A 22,389-nucleotide genomic window follows, 5' to 3' on the forward strand; every position below is an offset into this window, starting at 1 on the left:
TTTAAATAACTTTAATTAATAACTTATTTTAATTTTATTTTAGCTAGCTGCAATGGGAACTTTTTCATCAACTTGATGTAGGCTACTAAAATAATAAACTAAAACTGAAAAAAATAAATAGAACAACTATATAGACATGATAAAGATGAAAACTTGATTGAACAAAAAAAAGGTAAATATATTAAAGACTTTTTTTTAAGATAAAAAAAAACTACATGTCAATAATACTAACACTGATTCACAGTAATATGGAAAGAGAAAGAAATCAGGACAAGGAAAGAAGACTTGGAATAGACGTGCAAAAAGGCTGAAAACACATGTAGGGAAAAATCGCTGCTGTGGGCAGAGACAATTTGTTGGTGGCCTATTCACTGCTAGATAAGGCCCAAACATGACAATGTTTGTTTGCAAAACAGTTCCTCTAAAACTAGTTTAAAAAAAAATATATGATGGATGAATAAAAGACTACACAAATGTGAAATTCACTTACTGATAGCGTCCAGAGTTGACAGTATACGGATGAAATGAATGGGTAGTGTCATAAATGAATCCTACCTGTCAGTGGTGTAGTGCAGGGTATACGCAGGTATACGGCGTATACCCACTTCTTGTTCAGTCGGCATTGCGTATACCCACTTCTAAATCCCCTCTGATGTGCGTGTGAAAACACCCAGTCAGGGTCGTACCCACCATTGAGGTCCCCGAGGTCCGGACCTCAGTAATTGTTTTTAGTTTAGCCTATATAATGAAAGTTGTGAAATAATTGCCTAATATTAACTCTAATTTGGTGCTGCAATGATTTGCCCATCGCGACGATAACCGACCTTCTCATCTGAGCTGCTTCAGCACTCAAACACCCGCTCGTCAATGTCAAAATGTTTGAGACCAATTAAAGCAAGCGGATGTTCACTCACAGAAGCGCGAGCCCACGATTGTTGATTGACAGCAGCGTTTCAACACAGACCCGCCCTCGCTTGTGGGCGAGCTGTCAATCATAGTCTGCGCGGACCGGCGCGGTCATTGTTGATATGCTGGAGCACTGTCTATGAGCAAAATGGCGTCTAAGCGATTGTGGTGTTCTGTTTTTGGGTGTAATAAGGAACACAGCAGTCATATTGATGTTCCTAAATCTGAACCAATGAAGACGCAGTGGCTGAGTTTGTTTTCGAAGGGAATATTCCCCATGATGCTTTCATGTTTGCGCAAATCATTTCACACACCAGACTGCTTTACAAACGAGGGTCAGTAAGCTATAAAGCTGGTTTTGCTAAGAAGCTGCTCCTGAAAAAAGGATCGGTACCAACTATTCGTGTTCCTGCTGCACCTCCAGAAGAAGAAGTGAGTGTAACGTTTTATTAACCTTTATATTAATATTTATATTAATCTTTGCATATCGCTAGCATGCTTCACGATAAATGCGGCTGTTTACACTCAGGGTACATTACAGCATGTTTTCTATATACGACGTTCTCAATATAATTCATAATCCCACGTTTACACTGTAAAAACTAAAGGAGCCTCAAGTATCCTGTTGGATACTCAAGGAACTTCAAAATGTAATTTTGGTGCCTCAAAGCTCTTTTTCCTATAGTAGGGTTACTGGAGGAGCATTGACAATCTTTGAGGTTCTTGCTGGAACTTATGGGATCCTTTAAGCACTTTGTATTTACTTCAGAGGTTCTGGAGTCACCTTTTCATTACCATGAGACCTCGAAGTGCTTTGGGGGAAAATAGAGGAACTTGAATGCGATAAAAGGGTTATTGGAAGATCTTTTAACATTTAAGTGGTTCCTGGAAGATCTCTTATGTTAAAGCCAGCATCTGGAGGAACCCAATGGTTCAGTGAGGCCAGAATTAGATTATTATTCTATTATTATTATTATCCTATTATTATTATTATTATTATTATAGGCTACTTAATTTTGATTCAGTATACATACCCAGGTGAAAAAGACGTACTATTAAATGTATTAAAAATGTACTTGAGTGTGTTTTTAGTAGACCTACAATACAAATATACTTTAATGCATTTTTAATACATTTAACAGTAACTATAGTCTTTTTCACTTGGGTAGCTTACATATATTTAGTATAGGCCTATTTTATTAAGTCATTTAAACCTTAAACAACAACACTAAATAATAATAATATTATATGAAGAAGAAGAACCAGGAGGATAAAGAGTTTATTCTGTCACGAAACTGCTGCTATTCCTCCGCTGTCGTCGCTTCAGTGATCCTCGCGCTGCTCGCGCGCAACAAAGCTCAGCTGATCGTCATCAGGAAAGTAACGGCTCCTCTCATCAAAGCTTCCGCCGTTTATTCGGCTCTCCATTACAAGGTTTGTAAACTCGCCAAATAAATATAAATACAGAGTCTACTCACTATATATTTAAACACACATATATATAAACTAAATTTATTATACATTACTACGTTTTTACAGTGTTTACCACTCGTTTATTGCACAGTATCTGGTATGAAGGTTTTAGCCGCGATGCTAACTACGTTGATCTAATGAACAAATGGAAATGATTGACTTATTGTCTTAGATTGATTTAGTCATTCAATTCAACATATTTTGTACAACTGTGTATTCAAATTGCTGATATTGCCTAACTAATTTAGAAAATTCTCTGATTCTTGGCGTTTGTTATGAATAACAAAAACAGGTTATAGTTTGCTCTGTTTTTGTTTAGCCTAACTTTACTACAGGTGCCCTCATTCTCTCAAATACCATTTTAAAGCCATTTACTGGTCAATAAATATTATGTTGTGAATAATCAGCTTTGTTCTTTTGTTTCCCCAGAACAACCATTACATTTCTAAAATAATCTGAACATTTCAGTGGCAACATTGAATTACAGTAAGTTACCTGCACCACATGCAAGTACTTTATTACTATGAACTTTCTCTGTGTGAAATTGTATTGTTTGACTGTGTACTTGTGTTTTTTAATCAGATACTCTCTGAAAATCTTTTCTCATGATCTCAAATCTCATTCATGTTACTCAGAAAAATAATATCACAGGTTTGATTCACAAAAAATGCTATAGACATTTTAACTGAATTATAACTTCAAGTTTAGTCTTTTTCGACAAAAAAAAAAAATAAATAGGAAAAAGCAATTAGGCTTCAGAAGACTTGCAACACAACCCATAACACATGAGTTGTGAACTCATTGATTATTTTTAGGATCTTTTCTGGGAAATTTTTGGAGCTTAACCATTTTTACATAAATTGTTGCATTGAATTGAACTAGACAAGTGTGCATAAGAATGGTTTCATGAATGATTTACACAATTGTTTTCTGCTTGTGTTTCATGCAGTGAAAGTGAATGGTGACTGGGATTGCATTATGCCTGAGATCTGCTTTTGGGTTCCACAGATAGACAGTCAAACAGGTTTGGAACGTCACAAGGCTGAGGAAATTATTTAAATTTCACAACTATCAGTTTAATAACCTTACTAACAGTAAATTTTGTACTTTGCAGGGATCTCGGTAAGCTGAAATACAAGTTTGATCAAGAATAAAAATCCTCCTGTAGACCTGAAAATCATCGAAGTGCCTGGACCATCCACCAGAAAAGAGGAAAAACAAACGTAAAACGATGCTGTACCTTTTCACTTTTCTAACTCTTTAAGTACCTCACACCAACTTGGTCCCATAGTGACATTTTTGACCACAAACGAAATTGCTGATCATGTGAATTCATATTGAAATGACTGAATTCACCAGTGAACATTCACAGAACAACAGATCATTTTACTGCACCTTAACTCTGTTTCGGGTCGAAGCCTCTACTTCTACTTCCTCTATCTTGTTTCATGAGAATACTCAACAACCATTTATGAACACTGTTGATTCAAGTCACACATTTAAGCTTTTCAAAAGCCATAGTGTACATTACAGTCTCCAGTCTAACGGCATCCCAGACTTAAACATTTTATGATTCAAAATAGCTGAATAACTAACCATCAGAGATTTCAGTATAGAGATAAAGGTTACAGCACAATTAGTGTATATAAGCACTGTTGTTTGTTTTTGGCATCTGATAGAGCTTTTGGACTTGGAAACAGTGATGTCAGACTAACCATCGGACTGAAACACAAATGTTTTAAAGTTAAGTATGTGGACATTTTTAATTAGTTCAAATGTAATTTTTTTACATTGATTTATTTAGTGGAACATATGTGTTTCCATGCATTTTGTTGAGATGTCTTTTCTTGTTTATCTATTGTATATACATGGTTGATTATTCATGTTGCTTATTATACTATTTTTTTGTGTAGTCATTGATATTAATCTGTAGTTAGCTTTTTTCCCCATGTGCATGGAAGTGTATGTATAAAAATGAATATCAAATATGTAATAAACAATTATTATTTTGTATTTGGTTCAATTTGTTTATTATAATAGAAGTCAAAGGTAACCATAGTAACAACATGAAATTAAATATTTAAAAAAAAAATGAAATTTGGTTCCTGGAGGCACCCAAAGTGGTTCCACACAGTGCCTAATATAAGAGTTCCTCAGGAAACCTGTGTGGTTCCTCAGAGAACTGCCCCTTTTTAAAGGGTGCCTAGAGGATCTACAGACGGTTCCGCCGGTGTGGCGAAGTGAAGAACCCCAAAAGGTTCCTCCAGGCACCTTTTATTTTTACAGTGTATAATGAACAACGTGTTATGGTTATTGTGTTACGTGTACGCACAGAGCAGAGGGGCGGGGTGAGCAAAGCTCATTATCATTTAAAGACACATGCACTTAAAGGCGTGCTGAAAACAGAGCTGTTTATAAGGTAAAATGATTTTTTTCTTACAATACTTAGAAATATTTTTAAATTAAAGTACATTACAAACTTTTAATGTAGACCCTAAAGAATCATATTAGCTTGTACAAAAATGGCATTATATGACCCCTTTAAATATAACTCACCCCAGAAAAAGCTTTGCCACCCAGTCTAAATTTTCTAGATTTCTGTATTTTCTGTAATGCATTTTAAAAGTAGCGCTTTAATGTGAGGACATGATGTAGGCCTACCATGAACAAATGACCAGAAAACACGTAAGTTATGCTGCACGATGCTCGCAAGGTGTGGTCGTCTATGGGTGTAGTCAAATTCATAAAAAGATATGAATCTAATGAACCGGTTCTTTTTGGTGAGTCAGAAACACTCCGTAAAACCAGTATAGCGCAAAAAAAAACGTTTCCACAAAATTTCATAAACTCCTCTCATCGTTTATTTTCACCTGCCTCGATCTACCCAAACTATTTGTGACGCGCTGATTCATCATTTGACAATGAAACCAACCATAAGATGCCGATCACGACAACTAATAGTAGAGTTAGGTAGAATGTAATTTGTAACTATATTGACATTTTTTGGAAGACAAACTTTATGTTGAACACGCCCCAGTTTCTTGACTCCACTCCACGTCAAAACAGTGCCATAAAGAGAAATGCACATAAAAGTGAAGCGCATGGGAAAGTCGGTAGGCTATCGCGAGCACACTTGACTGAAACGCAGAATAAAAGGAGCGTTGCAATTGAAACCACTTTATTTTTCTTTTGCAATTCTTTATTTTTGTTTGTAAAACAACTTTTTTTCCCTCAATACTTTATTTTTCTTTTGCAGTTCTTTATTTTTGTTTGTAAAACAACTTTTTTCTCTCAATACTTTATTTTTCTTTTTGCAATTCTTTCTTTTTGTTTGTAAAACAACTTTTTTCTCTCAATACTTTATTTTTCTTTTTGCAATTCTTTCTTTTTGTTTGTAAAACAACTTTTTTTCTCTCAATACTTTATTTTTCTTTTTGCAATTCTTTATTTCTGTTTGTAAAACAACTTTTTTCTCTAAATATACTTTTTCTTTTGCAATTCTTTATTTTTGGTTGCAAACTTTTTTTTTTTTTTTTTTTTTTGCTCAATACTTCAAGTTGGAGTTGTCTGCAAAAACCACATTGTTAGATTAATTTAAGGTGGATTGCTAATCATCCACATGGGCCATTGGTGCTTGGACTGCGGATATTTTGTATTTAATTATAGTATAGATGATTGAATGCTTGTTTGCTTTGTTGTTGCCACCCCTCCCAGTCTTCATGCCAACCCATAAATAATTTTCTCTGCTCCAGAATGAATGAAATGCAGAACATGTTGAAGATCAGCACCCAGTCACACAAAATAATGCTATGCCACGCAGAGACATCCCCATTGACGTACATTCAAATAGAACGGCCTTGTCTGTCTAATCTGCATTTTTAGCACACTAGGACGCTCTGGGAGAATCTGTTTAACAATCACAGTCTCTGCAACACTTTTGCTTATTTAAGCTTTCTACAAATTACGTGTATCATTACATTATTCTGAGAATACCACACAAAGGCAAATAATGGCAAATCTACAAGTTTTTTGCCTCCAAATGTGGTGTCGACAGTAACACATAAGTGAAAAGTTTAAACTGGGTGTATTGGGTTTGTACAGCTTACTAAGACTTCCAAAATCCAAAAAATACATTACAGGCTGCTTTTCGTGACCCTGTTCATGGAAATAAATAGTTGAAAATCAGCTCAGGCCCATTTTTTCCTCTGTGTTTACAACCCTGACCCTAAGCAACGTTAGACAAAACATTACTCAGAGAGTCACAAGGAACATTTTAAATTGTTTTCTTATTAGTAAATGATAGAGGAGCTCCACAGCTGAATTACAGATGTCATTTGAAATCACATTTTTCCTTGTTCAACCATGTAGACAATAGCATATTTTACCTTAAGTTATCAGACCATTAGAACCCAATAAAAAAAATTTCCCACTTTGTTTTATTTGAACATTTTTAAAATCACTCGCCCACTGGCCATCCCCATGCAATTCACATCTTTAAGAAAAATCAGATTCAAATGTTTTAATGTTGCAAGGTCAAAGGTCAAAATGTGTCCATCTGCCCATGAGCTTAGCTCTTATCTTTATTGCACTTCTAATGACTGAACAAACAGTTATTGAATACACATCCAGTCTTTGGCACTGCTTTGGCATGGCCACAATACTATGATAAATTTTATGAGCAAAGCTAAGATATGTTTCATAATGACTTTTAAAGGTTTTTGCTCTTTTCTTTCTCCACAAAGAAAAACTGTTAGTACGATTTCATACTTAATTTAAATAAAAAGCACCCATGAAACCAATAACAACAATTTCAATGTGTAGAGTGTAAGCAGACTAACAGTTAGTTTGCAATCTCATCTGTTACATTTTCTCTTTAAATGTACCTTCATGCAAATGAATTAAAGGAACAGTTCACCCAAAATGAAAACTTCTGTCATCATTTGCTCACCCTCATGTTGCTCCAAACTTGTTTCTGTGGAACACAAATTTTGAATGATGTGCTGTTTGCTCTTTTTCAGACAAAATACATTGGGATAGTGTGCAATATTAGTCTTTTGAACCCAAAACGTACCTTTTTTTATTACGGCTAAGTGAATCTACCATAATATTTGTGTCTACAAAGACTTGTAGATGTAGTCAACTTGTAATACTTAGTTTATCTGCAAAGTACCAAAGAAAAGTATAGGCATCAAACCAAATGATAAGGCTACACAAACATACACTATTTTCCATTGTTATACTTGCTTTTTCTCAAGATGGTTTCCCATTATATTCCCAGGGTTCACTGAGCTGACGCTCACCCCTGTACTGTTTGAGGTAGGCACAGAAATGTTGACCACTCCATTGTCCACTACAGATTCAGCACTCTCTTGAGTTTTAAAATATACTACATAGAATATTGGTAGGACAATGCCAATGAGTAACATGGCAACTACAGCGTTCCACCACTGGATCCCCCAGTCTGCGCCATAGCTGCGCAAGCGCTGGCTTCTCCATCCCCATCGTCTGGATACCCTGGAATCACCCGAAAATGCCTCTTCTGAGGGGTCTGTGCTTTGGATGAGACGCTCAATGTCACTGTCCACCTCTTTAAGGTAATTGGTGTACTCCTGCACCTGAGGTCTTCCCGAGACGCTCGCTTCAGCGCTGTTTGATGATGCTGCATCGTGGGACGGTCTTTGCTGGGGATTCCTGAGCTCAGAGTTGGCCTCGGTTAGCAGACTATGCTTCTTTACAGGGATTTTGATGGACTTCAGTGCATACATGTCCTGCTCTTGAAAAAGGTTGTTCACTCTTTTTATGTCAGCCACCTGAAACCATAGAGAACGATTATTTTTAAGGACCTAAATCATACAACATACACAATTCTGCACAATATAAATGTTAATGAACATGAGAAGGACCTACACAATCGAACTAGATACCTTGCATCCATACTGAAGGGCCAGTTTGCTGAGATTGTCCTCATGGGAAATGTCCCGTTCTAGCAAAAGCATTTCTCCCACTCTTTCTCTCTCCTGTGAGGATGGCTCTCGGTTCCGTGGCCGGAGCTCCATGACATTGAGTTCCTCATCCTCAGATGAAGCTTCCGGTTCTTCTTGTCTGTGTCTGAACATGTACACTTGGCCATCCGCACTGGCATGTACGTCCACTGGAGCCTGGAAGGCTCGAGGGAGAGGATCTCCACGCCTCATCACTGCAACTACACAAATTCGTAAAAGAATTAATATGGCCTTAAATTTACACTACCGCTCCATTAAAAAAAAAAAGTTAAAAAATTAACACTATTAAGCACGGATTCATTAAAATGATCAAAAGTTATAGTGAAGAAAAAAGAAATTATTGTGGTTTACAAAAAAATGTTTTTCTTGAGTGCCAAATCAGCATATTAGAATGATTTCTGAAGGATCATGTGACACTGAAGACTAGAGTAATGGCTGCTGAAAATTAAATTACTTTATTTTTAACAATAACAATTGCAATCATTTTCCACAATACTGTTGTGGAAAACACTAGGCCTATATTTTTTTATCAAATAAATGGAGCCTTAAAATAGGCCTACTTCTTTTAAAAAGATTAAAAAATCTTACCAACCCCAAACTTTTGAACGGCAGTGTAGGCTAGGTGTTCTTTTTGGACTTTTATGGCTCAAAAGTTATTTTTATTATTAGAGATTTAGGCTATATCTATATAGATTTTAGCTTATTCTTTTTTTTTTTTTTTTTTTTTATGAAGATCACATTAAAACATTATTGGAAACATTTCCCATACCTTCATGAATTATATTTTCATATAATTTAATAATATTTATACCCTAATCCCAAAACCTCCAAACAAAAAAGTGAATATCACTTGTATATAAATGGAATATTATTATTGCAATCAAGCAGTAATTTTGTCAAATTATGCAAAAGGTGTGACAATATTATTTAATTCTCTGTATATAAGATACATACAACTTAATAACGCTTTAAATTTAGCCTTATAAAGACAAAGGAGTTGCATTTTATTCACATTTAAAGGGTAATTTCCATCACTGTTATTTTCAATACAAAATGCTATTAAACAACGAATTATTTAGATTGCTCTGGAAATGACATTTTGGGAATGTTCATGACTGCCAGAATAAAAAAAATATCCTGTGTTGCACGTACATGTTAGAAATTGATTACTAAAATAAATAACCTATTTAGGGTGTGATTAAATTTATTTTTTACATGACCACAAGTGCCCATAGTTGAAGAACCAGGTACCAACATGTTATCTGAATAACCATTGCAGAGAAACAAGCAGGCAGTCAATTCATAGCAGGCAGAGATTCATTTTATTTAAAAAATAGTTAGAAACTAAAGTGAGAAACATACTGCAGAATGTAAACAAAACAAAACAGTGCATCATTGTCCATAATTATACATCTAACGTTACTAGACTTAGTGGTACTATTTGTAGCAGAGTTGAGCTTATTATTATTATTATATGCAACCAACCGCAAAAACAGCGGATCAGCCTACTGTCTAACACCGTTACATGAAATAACATTGTCTGAAAAGTGCCCCCCCCCCCCCTCCCAAATTGTACAAAACACAATGCAAACATCAACAAAACATACCTTACATTTGTAAAGAAGAAAAAATGGAGTAGGTGTACAGTAAACACTAACAAAGGTTACAACAGTAGCCGACACGTTCAGTGTGTTATGGTTTCAACTTCGAAGTTAAAGTCTGATTTTCCACCATTTTCCCAGTTATTGATGTGAATCTGAATAACACTCACCTTTCTAGACACAAACAGCAACATTGTGCCGACAAAAATATCCCAAAGTGTCATTTTAGAAACTTCATACCGCAACCGAGTTTGATAGTGCTGGCGAGGGATCGAGTGTTGATTGACAGGTCCTCGGGCCAATCAGATCGTTGAAGAAGGAGTCCTCCACGCTCTCTTTTACATAAGTGGTTGTGTGAGCGATATTTTTTTGCCGATATAATTTAAGACATCTTTGTTTCGAAATCAAAATCTGCTGTCAGGCGTTTAAAAAGTATAATGGTTAAGTGACATAGTGGATTATCTGGATTGACAAATGGTTTCCTAAGACTACAAAGTTTCTCTCAGTCATGTAAGGTGTGGTTGAGAATACGGAGTCTCTTACAACGTGTCACGGCAGGATGTTGTAATTGACAGAACAGAAGGTCAGACCGGTAAGACGTAATCTAGTTGTGATACACTGCTGCCTATCACTTTACGAGGAGATAATATACATATTTTATGACATTTTATCAACAATTGTTGCTAGGTTATATGCTTCTTTCTTTCTTTCTTTCTTTCTTTCTTTCTTTCTTTCTTTCTTTCTTTCTTTCTTTCATTCATTCATTCATTCATTCATTCATTCATTCATTCATTCTTTCTTTCTTTCTTTCTTTCTTTCTTTCTTTCTTTCTTTCTTTCTTTCTTTCTTTCATTCATTCATTCATTCATTCATTCATTCATTCATTCATTCATTCATTCATTCATTCATTCATTCATTCATTCATTCTTTCTTTCTTTCTTTCTTTCTTTCTTTCTTTCTTTCTTTCTTTCTTTCTTTCTTTCTTTCTTTCTTTCACCGACTAGCCTACTCCAAGTTGAAAACATCTAATAATTTTGTGAAAAACGTAGGCCTAATTATTTGATGAATAGCCAGAAAGTTCAAAAGTTCAAAACATATCTATACATTATGCAAACCTACAGATCACAGAATAAATGTGCTGGCAGTGCCTAAAGTATCTTTTCAATCAGGCAGCATTTCTCAGCTTGACCTCGAGATGGCGCCAAATATCTTCAGTAGTTTCAAACCAATTTGTTCAAGGATGGTTCACAGTAATGCGTTTTAAACCTCTATTTGCCAAAGGTCCATGTCCCTTATTCACCTTCTTTGTCAGAATATTCTTTGTCAGCATCAGAGGAACTTGTCCGCCCCAGTCCAGGAGTCAATTACCATGGCAGGACTGTGTTAGAACATGCAGTGCTACTGAGGTGCTTCTGATGTGCTTCAGGTCGCCTTAGTCACTCCTGCTAAAGCACAGGTCAACGCTCAGGCTCAGCGGTTTATGATGGAGGACATGAGCCTGCCGTAGTTGATCCACATTCGGACACTGATGTAAGGAGCCCTGAGTCATTTGTCAGTCCTCTCTAAGCTCGACTAGTTGGTTTCGTCTGAGCAGATATACGCCCTCTGATAGCCACGGTTTCCACAAAAACATTAAGCAGCACAACTGTTTTCATTATCATATTAAGAAAAAAATATTCTTGAGCACCAAATCAGCATATTAGAATGATTTCTGAAGGATCTTTTGACACTGAAGACTGGAGTAATGATGCTGAAAATTCAGATTGCATCACGAGAATAAATTAAAATATAAAACAGTTATTTGAAATTATAATCATATTTTATAATATCGCTGTATTTTTGATCAAATAAATGCAGCCTTGATGAGCATAAGAGACTCTTTTTTTAAAAAACAATAAAAATACAACTTCCCCCCCCCCCCCTCATGTGACACTGTGAAAAAGTCAGATCTTTTCAAATCCAACTTAAACGACTTATGGTCCATGATTTGATTGCCTGGTCCGCAACCTGTGTGTGAACTCTCAAATCTGAATTAATTTTTGAAATTTGGTGTTAATTAACATCACACATTACTGTGTAGGAGCAAACGCCTGTCATTATTCAATGCACACTGTGTCTTACCAGACACAATTATAATGAGCAGGTCAAAGGTCACAGCAGCCAGGTAAACAGTGGTAGAAAAACTTCAGATAATCAGAGGTAATCAAAGAGGTGAGCATAAGAATTCTCAGGAAATGTGTTTCAACAAGATAATGTCATTTTTACTTTTAGAAAATAAAAATAATAAAGCATGCAGTTTCATCAACAATCTCTTAGAACCAACAGTGTTTTAGTTTAAGCCATACTAGCAATATATTTAATGAAATGGGATTTTTTCTTTTAGTAATTACAACTGCTCACTGCTCAAAGTCATTGACAAGCGAATATGCCATTCACGCACCAAAGTACAGTTAACCTTCCCCGTCCAATCCTTCCAAGAACTGGGCATATGTGCATTCTCAGTGGCAGATTACACAGACGACATGATCTGATGAGCATACAAGCTGTTATCTGGGTCAGCACTAGTCTCAAATTTCACGCCCTGAAACATCCATCATATATCTGTATTGTTTCTCTCCACGGAGTTTACTGACCTTTGTTTCTTGGCAAAAGCAAACTGTCACCAAATATTCTTGACCATTTCTATATGTTAGCATGTATGCTTAGCATGTGTTTTGAAGTGTAGCATGCTAACGGAGGCAGGACTGCAGTGGAGCCTGAGCTAATTGAAGCTTTGCATATTTCACTGCTTTCCAACTCCTATGAACTGATGACATTTAACTGACCCCATGATTTATATATAGCTCGTGTGAGCCATGTAAGCTTTTAAAAATAAGTAAAATCATTTTTATAAAAATATATATAGTATGTCATATGCATTTTACATTTTACCATCCACTAAATTCTTACAACACAACCCTTCTAAAATGAGCAATCACCTGACCTTCAGTTGACCCCATATGGTGCTGCAAATAAACCGTTAGCACAGCACTTAACTACAGCTGACCTATTTTTACATAAATGTGCTGTGAGAATTTTAACACTTCTTTCTGACCCGAAAAACATTTTTTTTCCCATAAGTTAGTTTTATGTCAAGTAGATGCGTCACTGATTTAAGGCAACAGATAGCAGATGGACATTATTTTTTTATCATCTTGACAAACATCTTTCGTCCAATGCAAAAACCTCCCTGAAGGGGAAGCAGGAGCGAATGTGACAAAACAAAAATTAGCACAGAGCAGCACATCATATCATTTACATCACATTCAGATGCAGGGTGCAACTCTGAACACGGTGCAACAGAGTGGCATAACATGCTGTGTTTCTGGGCCACCGAGCAGCATGTCAAACTGACAGAGAGAACAAAAAAATGGAGAGAGAGAGAGGAAGGTCAGATGCAATGTAACAATGAATAATTTGCGGATAGTATGGCTGAAGACCAACGGAATTGCAATCATGATATATACATGATATATACTATATCTGTCAATTATATACAGTATCTATCTACTTATCTACCTACATAGGCACACGAATATACAGTATATATATATACATACACACACACACATATATATATATATATATATATATATATATATATATATATATTGATAATGATACTTAAATTAGCCTATAGGAAGCCATATTCTATTGAAATTTAAGTGTCATTTACACACCCACCCACCCACACACACACACACACACACACACACACACACACACACACACTCACTGCGAAACCCAAAACAAAAGATATTTTGAAGAAAGAAAGTCATACAGGTTGAGGGTGATTAAATGATGACAGATCTTTTTTTTAACCATCCTTCCTTTTAATAAATAAGAAGAAATTATGAAACAGCTTTATTTGACTCCAGAGCAAATAGAAAAAACACTGAGGTAAAAACGTCACAGACCACAACAATTTGTATGAAATTATCAGCTTATATGATTTAATTCAGGATGTGTTTGAGTGCCTATATTCTTACATTTTCATCTGATCCGTTTCCACCAGATGGCAGCATAGTCCCTTGTATTTAAAATATATTTTTCTATATTATACTACAAACAGAGAGTTTAAATATAAAAAGAAAATACACACAAAACAAATCCATTATATTAAGCTATACATATTGCAGATATTGATGCCTGTATAAATTTGATCCACATTCTATGCCTTTTATGTATCATCTTTATTTCTATGACTAAATCTAAATCTCCATAAACCTGGTTATAACAGACCTACACAATTTCAAAGATAGATTTCAGCCAATTACGTAAACACTCAAAAAAAATCGCATTTAGGCCTATTTAAGAGGGAAAGCGTTATTGTTTGTTTACGCTCGCTGCATGTCCGTGTCCATGTTTCTGGCACAGGTGATTTGCCGATCAGCGTGAGGCCAGTCGTTTTGTCTGCGGGGGGTCATCGGAGGCAGTGTGGGGAAACAAAATTAATCCTCGTGGCTCTAGGTTATGGCAACAGGTCAGGAGTTTATTGATTAAATGTCAGCTACCCAGGTGAATGTGATTCGTAACTCTGAGGAGGCCCCTCCGCACGATCCATCACATGATATCCAAAGGAAGATTAAAGGCCTTACGACAGACTAAACACTTTCAGCCCGGATGAAGGTTGGCGTCCATCCGTCCGTCCATCTATCCGTCTGTTCCAGACTTCAAACCTCAAGTCTTTAATGTCAGAACCCACAATCCCACAAACAGCCACCCGTTCCCTCGAGAAAGGTGCGTGTGCCATCATCATAAGCGAATTTGATTGACAAGTGTACTTCAAGGCCCAAGGTTAATGGTGTTGACACAGAAACCATTCAACGGGTTAAGGGCTAGAATTAGAGTTCTGAAGATCATGCTCTCTTTGTCAAATTAAACTCTTTGCATTTGGTCCCTGAACATGTGGAGCGGATCTGTCGGCGGGATGGGCGTCCTTAGGGTCATGGGGAAGTTATCCACTGACTCCAGCCGTCCAGAGGATGCGCCGCAAGCGATCGCAAACTCGGATTTGGCCCCACGGCACACATGGAGCCCCAGTTGGACGGTCTCTTTACCCTAGAGGTAGGTTCACAGGCTATACTGGACTCGGCGGTGGCTCGGAGCGCTGGGTGACACATAACCTTGCCCTGTCACCACCCTCACCAGTGTGTCAGCTGATATTAGACTGATTGACGTTGACCCGCCACTCAGGCTCTGAGGGTTTAGCGGCGCTATATAACCTCGCCCTGACTGTTCACCAGGCTGAGGACATTGGAAGCAGGGCATCCTCAGCTGCGTCCTATACTCCGAGACAAGGGCGAGCGCTTCTGCCGTGTTATAAGAATTACAAATGCCCGCTTTGATTTGGAGATTTTTTTTAGCCACGCTCATTACCATATCACATGAGCGTATAGCAATATTTTGTTTGTTGTGTGCTGATTTTATTATGTTTATGTGAGTTGACATTCCATCTGATTCAGAGGATTTGGAGTTGTAGAGTCTGGCATGTTCTTGCCGTCTCGCTCTCCAGGTTTCGTTCTCTGTCTGCTGTTCTAGTTTTTTGTAACTTGTATTTTAGCTCCTTTTGACAACCTCTTACTATGCAAAAATATATTGCTAGCTAGCTTGTATAAAAGCACTATGTAGCATAGAGGAGTCTATAAAGAAAGTGTCCTACTGATGCACTTTTGTGACTTAAAAGGATAGTTCCATAAAATGAACGTTTCAATTGATTACTGGCTACAAAAAAGGGGGAAAATGCACTACTTGCACTACTTTTTCAAATAAATGCTGTTCTTTGTACTTTCTATTCATCAAAGAATCCTGGGAAAAAATGTATCCCAGTTTCAACATTGATAATAAGAATTGTTTGAAATGTTTCTTGAGCAGCAAATCAACATATTAGTAGTGATGCTGAAAATTCAGCTTTGCCATCACAGGAATAAATGATATTTTATTTTTTATTTTTAATCAGAAAACAGATATTCTAAATTGAAATAATATTTCACTCTGACTTTTTTACTGTTTTTTTTTTTTTTTTTTTTTATCAAATAAATGCAGTCTTGTTTTTGACAGTGTCTCACCAATAAAAATCATTCTGACCCCCAAAGTTGGTTATACTAAAACTAAAAAAAAAAAAACGTGTATTGGATTTTTTTTCATACCTTATAGAATGGGCGTATATTAGACTTCTTTTAAAAACTCTAAAAAAATCTTACCAACCACAATTTTTTTGAACGGTAGTAGTCCACATGATTCTTAAAGCAGGGACATACGCAAGATGTTTAACGTTAGTAATGTCCAACCTGTGTCACAAGTGCCACGTTTGATTGGAGAGCTGTTGGTGGAGTGAATAAGGACTTGGGAAATAGTGGTCTAGACTAATTTATGGGTATTTTATAGTGCTTGTTTGTCCTTTTTGGTGTTTAAACTAACATGTTCAAATAACATTGCATGTAAAAGACAAAATTGTTCTACAAAAAGAAGGGTTCAAAACAACATGAAGTTAAGCAAATGTGAATTATTTAATAAATATAAGTAATTTTAAAGCAAATCACAAATGAAGAGCATTTATGCTTTACATCTCAGTCTCAGCTTCAAAAGAAAAATCTGAACAAGTGGAGTGACTTGGCAGCGCAAGGCAAGGCAGAGTGAATTAAACATGGATGACAGCAGAGAGAGGAAAAATGTCATTTCCAATGATATCTAAGTCTGTCTGCCATTAAAATGTGCATTGACCCGCACTGCATACAAAAATGATATCATGAACATTAACTTCCCAAGTTAATGTCGTGTGCTGCGCTGGCTGCACAGGGATGCCAGTGCACTAAGAGCATGCTTTTAATACACGCCCTCACTTCCTCTTTCCTGTGGGGATTCCTTCCGCTTTTACAGCACACTGCAAAAGTGTTTCTTTAGATTGCAAAGTTCATGCCCTTAAGTAAATGCTCTGTTTAAAATAGTGATTCTCAATAGGTTTAAAGCTCTGATGTGACACTGATCTTGCTTGCGCTAAAGGTATACTGAAAGGCAGTGAGCTAAGAATACAGTACATCTAGTATAAAGGCTGATTGAAACACTATGCATTTTATTGTGTCCAAGTGCATGTTATGACATACTATAGCTGGAGGACATTATGGTGTATAAACAAACACAATAGTTTACGCCATGTTGTTCTGTACACCGGGGAGCAAAAAGAAAAAGAAAGAGCAGAAAGTAAAAAAGAACATTATTTACATTTGCTGAAATCGCTCATTTTAAATTCTTGAATCGGATATAAGCACAGTATAAACTGACTATATGTGGTCAAACATATTTTATAAAGAGTACAGTATGAGTAGAATACAGTGTTCTGAGATAAGGAGGCAAAGTCCTCACATATTTAAATGTTTATATAGTTTATAACATATTTATACATGTTTATAATAATCAAATGTAAATTCATGCCCCAGTTACACTTAATGTTGTCACATTTTCCTGGTTAAACATTACATCAAAAAAGATATATATATTTTGTATTTTTACATCACGTTAATGTTCTATTTATTGAAACCAAGTATGAATCTCATCAATTTATTTTTTATGCCTTTTTACATCTATTGCAAAAGAATAACTAAAGCTTAACAACTTAAACAATATATTTTATTTGTGAGCTGATGTTTAGCATTTCTTTTCAATAGTCAACTTGTTTCAGAAGCTCGGTATAGACACGAAGATGTAGCCTAGCCTACCTTTAATTTCCCCAAGCTGATTGCTCACTAACCCCCCCCCCCCCCCACAGTCAACATGCTTTCAGGCCATTTCCAGTTTGATTTTGACGTGACCTAAAAGTGGTGCTATCTAAGTGGCTGAGTTGTGTACTTACTTTTTAATTAGTCTTCCCATTAACATCATAATGATGTTCACTCAGACCGATTTGCGGACGAAAAAAAGGGGCGGGATTTATTACACGAACCAATCATATCCAACTATAGCACGATGAGGCTTTGCCTTCTCTCATGTGACTTTCCCCCATTCATTCTCAATTACCCCCCACTAAACCCAGCGGACGCTTAGGGGGTCTGTTAAAACTCAATGGAGCTCAGGGGAGGCAAGAGAGATGCGGCGTCCCGCTATAACTTTACCTGCAGGTGTCGCTGTTGGACAGTGTCACTTTACAATTGATTTATACAATTTTTAATGTCGCATTTTGAAACATTTGCATTGTTTTATTTTTGTAATATGCATTATTTTCTCACTGTGTCACTGCCTTCTTTGCCTCGTCAAAAAAGGCTCTGGTAAAATATAATCCTGAGCCCCTCCATAGGGGACAGCAAGCCAAATCTTTATCATGTAGGCCTACTCTAAGATTAAATGGGCACACAAACTCGTGAAGAACTCAAAAGAAGGATATTTTGAAGAACGCTGAGGTCCAAACAACTATTGACTCACACTGTATGGACAAAAAGTGTCTTCTTGTGTGTGACACAGAAGATAGAATCTCTGAATAATAAGAAAAAAAAATGAATAAGGGCACTTTTACACAACAACAATGTACTTAAAAATTTTTTCTTTGCATTTTTCGTGTACAGACGATGACGACACATGGATCAGCGAAAATGACTAAAAATGCTGTATTCTGTTGCCAGGCCAGTAGTTGGCGATGTAAAGAAAAACTACTCGCCTATAGACTGAAACGCGCATGAAGTCACCGTTTTCACAAATTCACGTTTTTGTAGTTTACACCAAGACAACAATGGTATCGGTTTCAAAAGCTTGCACTTTGAAACCTGTTTTTAAAAGTTTGTGTTTTTAGGCCCCCAAAACGCCGTTGTCGTGTAAATGAACTTCCAAAACTCATAAAAAGTTTTCAATTTTTAGTCAACGGCTTCATCTCTGCCTTACGTGTCAAATATACGTGTTTGGGCATTAGATGCATTCTTGAATTTTAGACTGAGCTTATGAATAAGAAATACTAACTCCTAAGAGCAGGGTAATATGCTCAGTTTCAACCCTCCGTATTTGTTAAGCTGATTAATAATGAACATGATGGTAGAATTATGCATGGCGAGGTGACTTCTTTGCTTCGTTCTGAATGCACTAATTCACACAGAGTTCAGGCGACTAGCTCAGTTTAAAGGCTGCTTGTAACACACCATCGCAAGAGATAAATTGACGACAGAGGACACAGAGGCGGGAACTATTGAACCTGTAATGGTTTGTACCCTCTGTGAGAGTTCAAACCGAAGTCACAGGCATCACTGACTGACTTCTTCATCTGACAGGATGTGAGTTTGCTCTGACCCGGGGATTTTAATAATGTATACCCGATCACACAGTGAAGGCTCTCGCCTCAGTTTAACCACCACATAACCTCAGCACTTCTAACTGTACATTATATTTCAGACCAAAGAAAAACATATACCTTAAAATATTCATCTCATCTCCACCAGGGTCCTTTTTCGGTCACTGCCATACAACAACATGAGCCAACTTCCACACAAACAAACAGCCTTTTGGGTCATATTCCGCATTCTGCGTAAAAGCATCTGCGAATTGACTACTATTACGTATATAATTATGTTCAAACACACAGCTATTATCCGCGTTGAGCCGTAACCTTACAATACATGGAAAACGTTGTGCCCAATCTTTTTAGCACAAAATTCCGCTTCTTGGTAATTCCGTGTATTGTAACGGGCCATAAGATAATGGCTTCCCAAAGCATTTGCCTTTATTGAAGGATCTTAGTTTTTAATCTCAGTCTAATTCATTCACACAAAAATAATCAGCTTAAATATAAACCCTGCACTTCATCCTTCATGTTAAGTCGGCATTTAAGGCAGAGGGCTGGCAAAATATTTTCCCTAATTTTGGCCACCTCTACTCTTCCCCTAAATAAACCTCTACTCTCAACATCTGTCATATCACTTTTATCACAGCCTCAAATGAAAGTGCAGGTAATGGATAGAAGACCTTTCACACTGTTCAGGGAAGGATAAAAGACTGGTCAGGGATGTGGGGGAATGGACGTGTGATAGAGAGAGAGAGAGAGAGAGAGAGAGAGAGAGAGAGAGAGAGAGAGAGAGAGAGAGAGAGAGAGAGAGAGAGAGAGAGAGAGAGAGAGAGAAACGGAAAGTGCCCAGAGCCCTGGATTGTCAGAATTGGTTGAAATGAGGAAAATTCTTGCATGAAGACACTCGGCACGGGTGCCCTTTGAATGAACCAGTGGAAAATGGGAGGGAGCCATGAAATGGGAAGATGTTGCTTTGAAATAGATGATTGCAATACATGTAATCCACAATAAAACATCTTTAATTCTCACATCAAGACCATTGATCAAACCGACAAAAAGCCAAACGGCAAGGTAAATCGTCTCATGATTATGTGCATTTGATGGATTGGAAAAACAATGTACAAATGTACAAGAAGTCAAATAATCTCAACTATGTTGACTGATCACATGTGGCTCTTTCCCAGAAACATGGTATTCATCATTCCTGCATAATTGCACCATGTGTGCCCTACAGCATTGTGACTTTTATCCAATTTGATTCTTAAAAACATCACAACAGAATCTTATGACAACATACATTGCATTCACAAGACTTAGTAATATTGTTTATGCTAAAAACAAAGAAATATATATATATATATAAAATTAATCTGCCATGAGACAATTTGTATTTCATTATATTCAAGAAGATGTTTTACCAGTGACACACTATTTGGATGGATCTCAAAAGCATTAAATGGACTTTATGTTGTTTTCCACATCACAGACCACATAGTTTGGGACCACACATGTGGGACATCTGCAGCTCCAGAGTTAAATGGGTCATGACATGGATTATTTTATTATTTTAATATGTTCATTGAAGTTCATAAAGCTTTTTGCAACCTTCATTCTGACCCTCGATCTGTCTGAAATGATCTGTTTTAAAGGGGCGGCTCCTTCAAGGCTTATCAGTAAACGGCCACTGTTCTGATTCGCTAACGTCACTGCATATGAAACAGTATCAACGCCCACTCGCTATTGCGCCTGGGAAAGTGTTTTAGGAAACATTATCCATATAAATCCATAATTTACAGACAAAGTATAATGAAATCATTTACTTACGGTTTGTGAAGCCGCTGCTGTCAGATTCAATACAGTTAAAGGGTTAGTTCACCCAAAAATTTATCTGTCATAATTACTCACCCTCATGTTGTTCCAACACTGTAAGACTTTCGTTCATCTTCAGAACACAAATTAAGATATTTTTTATGAAATCTGAGAGCTGGCTCACTCCTTCATAGGCTGCTAGGTAGCGACGAGAATACTTTTTGTGCGCAAAAAACAACAAAAATAACGACTTTATTCAACTATTCATTTTCTTCTGTGTGGGCCTCTGAGTGAGTTCACATAGTGAACTCTTTATTAACTTTTCTGGTATGGCAGATATCGATTAGCAGCCTATGAAGGAGTGATTTCTCAGATTTCATCAGAAATATCTTAATTTGTGTTCCGAAGATGAACGAAAGTCTTACGGGGTTGGAACAACATGAGGGAGAGTAATTAATGACAGAATTTTAATTTTTGGGTGAACTAACCCTTTAACTGCTTCATCTTTCAACAAACGTTTCTTTGTGAACTCTCCATTACACTGTGTTAGTTTACAAAGCAAAATTCTCCGGAAAAACATATAATCCTCTGACGCCATCCGGGATGCCATTAAAATAAACCATCCACTTGTTTCCGACGCTGGGATCCTTCTGAAGTCTGTACAGAGACACAAACAAGCTGTTTAAACTGGACGTGTCAAAGCAAAGGTTCTTTCACTCTTCCATTTGACCTGTTGTCGACAGACTCAAGTGTGTGGAGTACATCAGAAACTGAACGCACATCTGTATACTGTATCCAGTGTAGACAGCCTCATGATTATAATGGGTTCTATATTTTTTATGTGACACAATGCTCACATCTGGTGTTGGCAAGTTTCAGCCATTAAGCTACTGAACAGCGGTGGGCGGGGCCTATGGTGCAATGATGATGACTATTCGTCGATATCTTGCTCCGGAGGAGTCATATGCAAATGTATTTGCCTGTGTGATGTCACAAATCCCACGAAATCCAAAAGAGGCATTTTTAGAGTTTGATTAAATGAATGCTTTGTTTACAATGAGGAGAACATTTTAAGTTGCTGGATGTTTTAATGGTACAAAGACCTCTTATAAAATATTAACAAGCACTATAATAGTATATAAATAATAATAAAATAACACCGCCCAGAAGTGACATCAGGCTGCTCATTTAGTTGTTTTTATATATAAAATCACCAATCCAAAATATTCACTGCTAGTCAAATTGAAGGTTAATTGCAACCAGAAACATCAACCAATTGTGCTAGTTGACCCATATGGAC

The 22,389-nt window shown here is 36.7% G+C and overlaps 1 protein-coding gene across 3 annotated transcripts; it reads right to left on the reverse strand.

Annotated features, from left to right (window-relative positions):
* Window positions 1–5,819: 5,819 nt before the first annotated feature.
* Window positions 5,820–10,423, reverse strand: lysmd4 (LysM, putative peptidoglycan-binding, domain containing 4). Of its 3 annotated transcripts, XM_081372016.1 has the most exons (5): window positions 10,153–10,423; window positions 8,304–8,581; window positions 7,624–8,189; window positions 7,451–7,538; window positions 5,820–7,351 (listed from the first exon to the last, which is right to left on the reverse strand). In XM_081372016.1, exons 2-4 carry the CDS (start codon window positions 8,571–8,573, stop codon window positions 7,535–7,537), a joined length of 840 nt encoding a protein of 279 aa, XP_081228142.1. In that variant the 5' UTR covers window positions 8,574–8,581; window positions 10,153–10,423; the 3' UTR covers window positions 5,820–7,351; window positions 7,451–7,534. The 3 variants fall into 3 exon arrangements, with proteins under 3 accessions (XP_081228142.1, XP_081228141.1, XP_081228140.1); XM_081372015.1 differs by having other exon boundaries at window positions 5,822–7,351; window positions 7,451–8,189; window positions 10,153–10,421; XM_081372014.1 differs by having other exon boundaries at window positions 5,826–8,189; window positions 10,153–10,421.
* Between the last annotated feature and the right edge of the window lie 11,966 nt (window positions 10,424–22,389).

Source organism: Scardinius erythrophthalmus, assembly GCF_964197995.2.
Source record: "Scardinius erythrophthalmus genome assembly, chromosome: 8".
Lineage (NCBI taxonomy): Eukaryota > Metazoa > Chordata > Actinopteri > Cypriniformes > Leuciscidae > Scardinius > Scardinius erythrophthalmus.

Excerpts from the sequence above, each read along its gene's own strand:
- lysmd4 (XM_081372015.1), bottom strand. The coding sequence starts at position 8,573 with ATGAGGCGTGGAGATCCTCTCCCTCGAGCCTTCCAGGCTCCAGTGGAC. Across the intron at positions 8,190-8,303 it reads CCCTTCAGTATGGATGCAAG|GTGGCTGACATAAAAAGAGT; the intron begins GTATCTAGTTCG and ends CTATGGTTTCAG.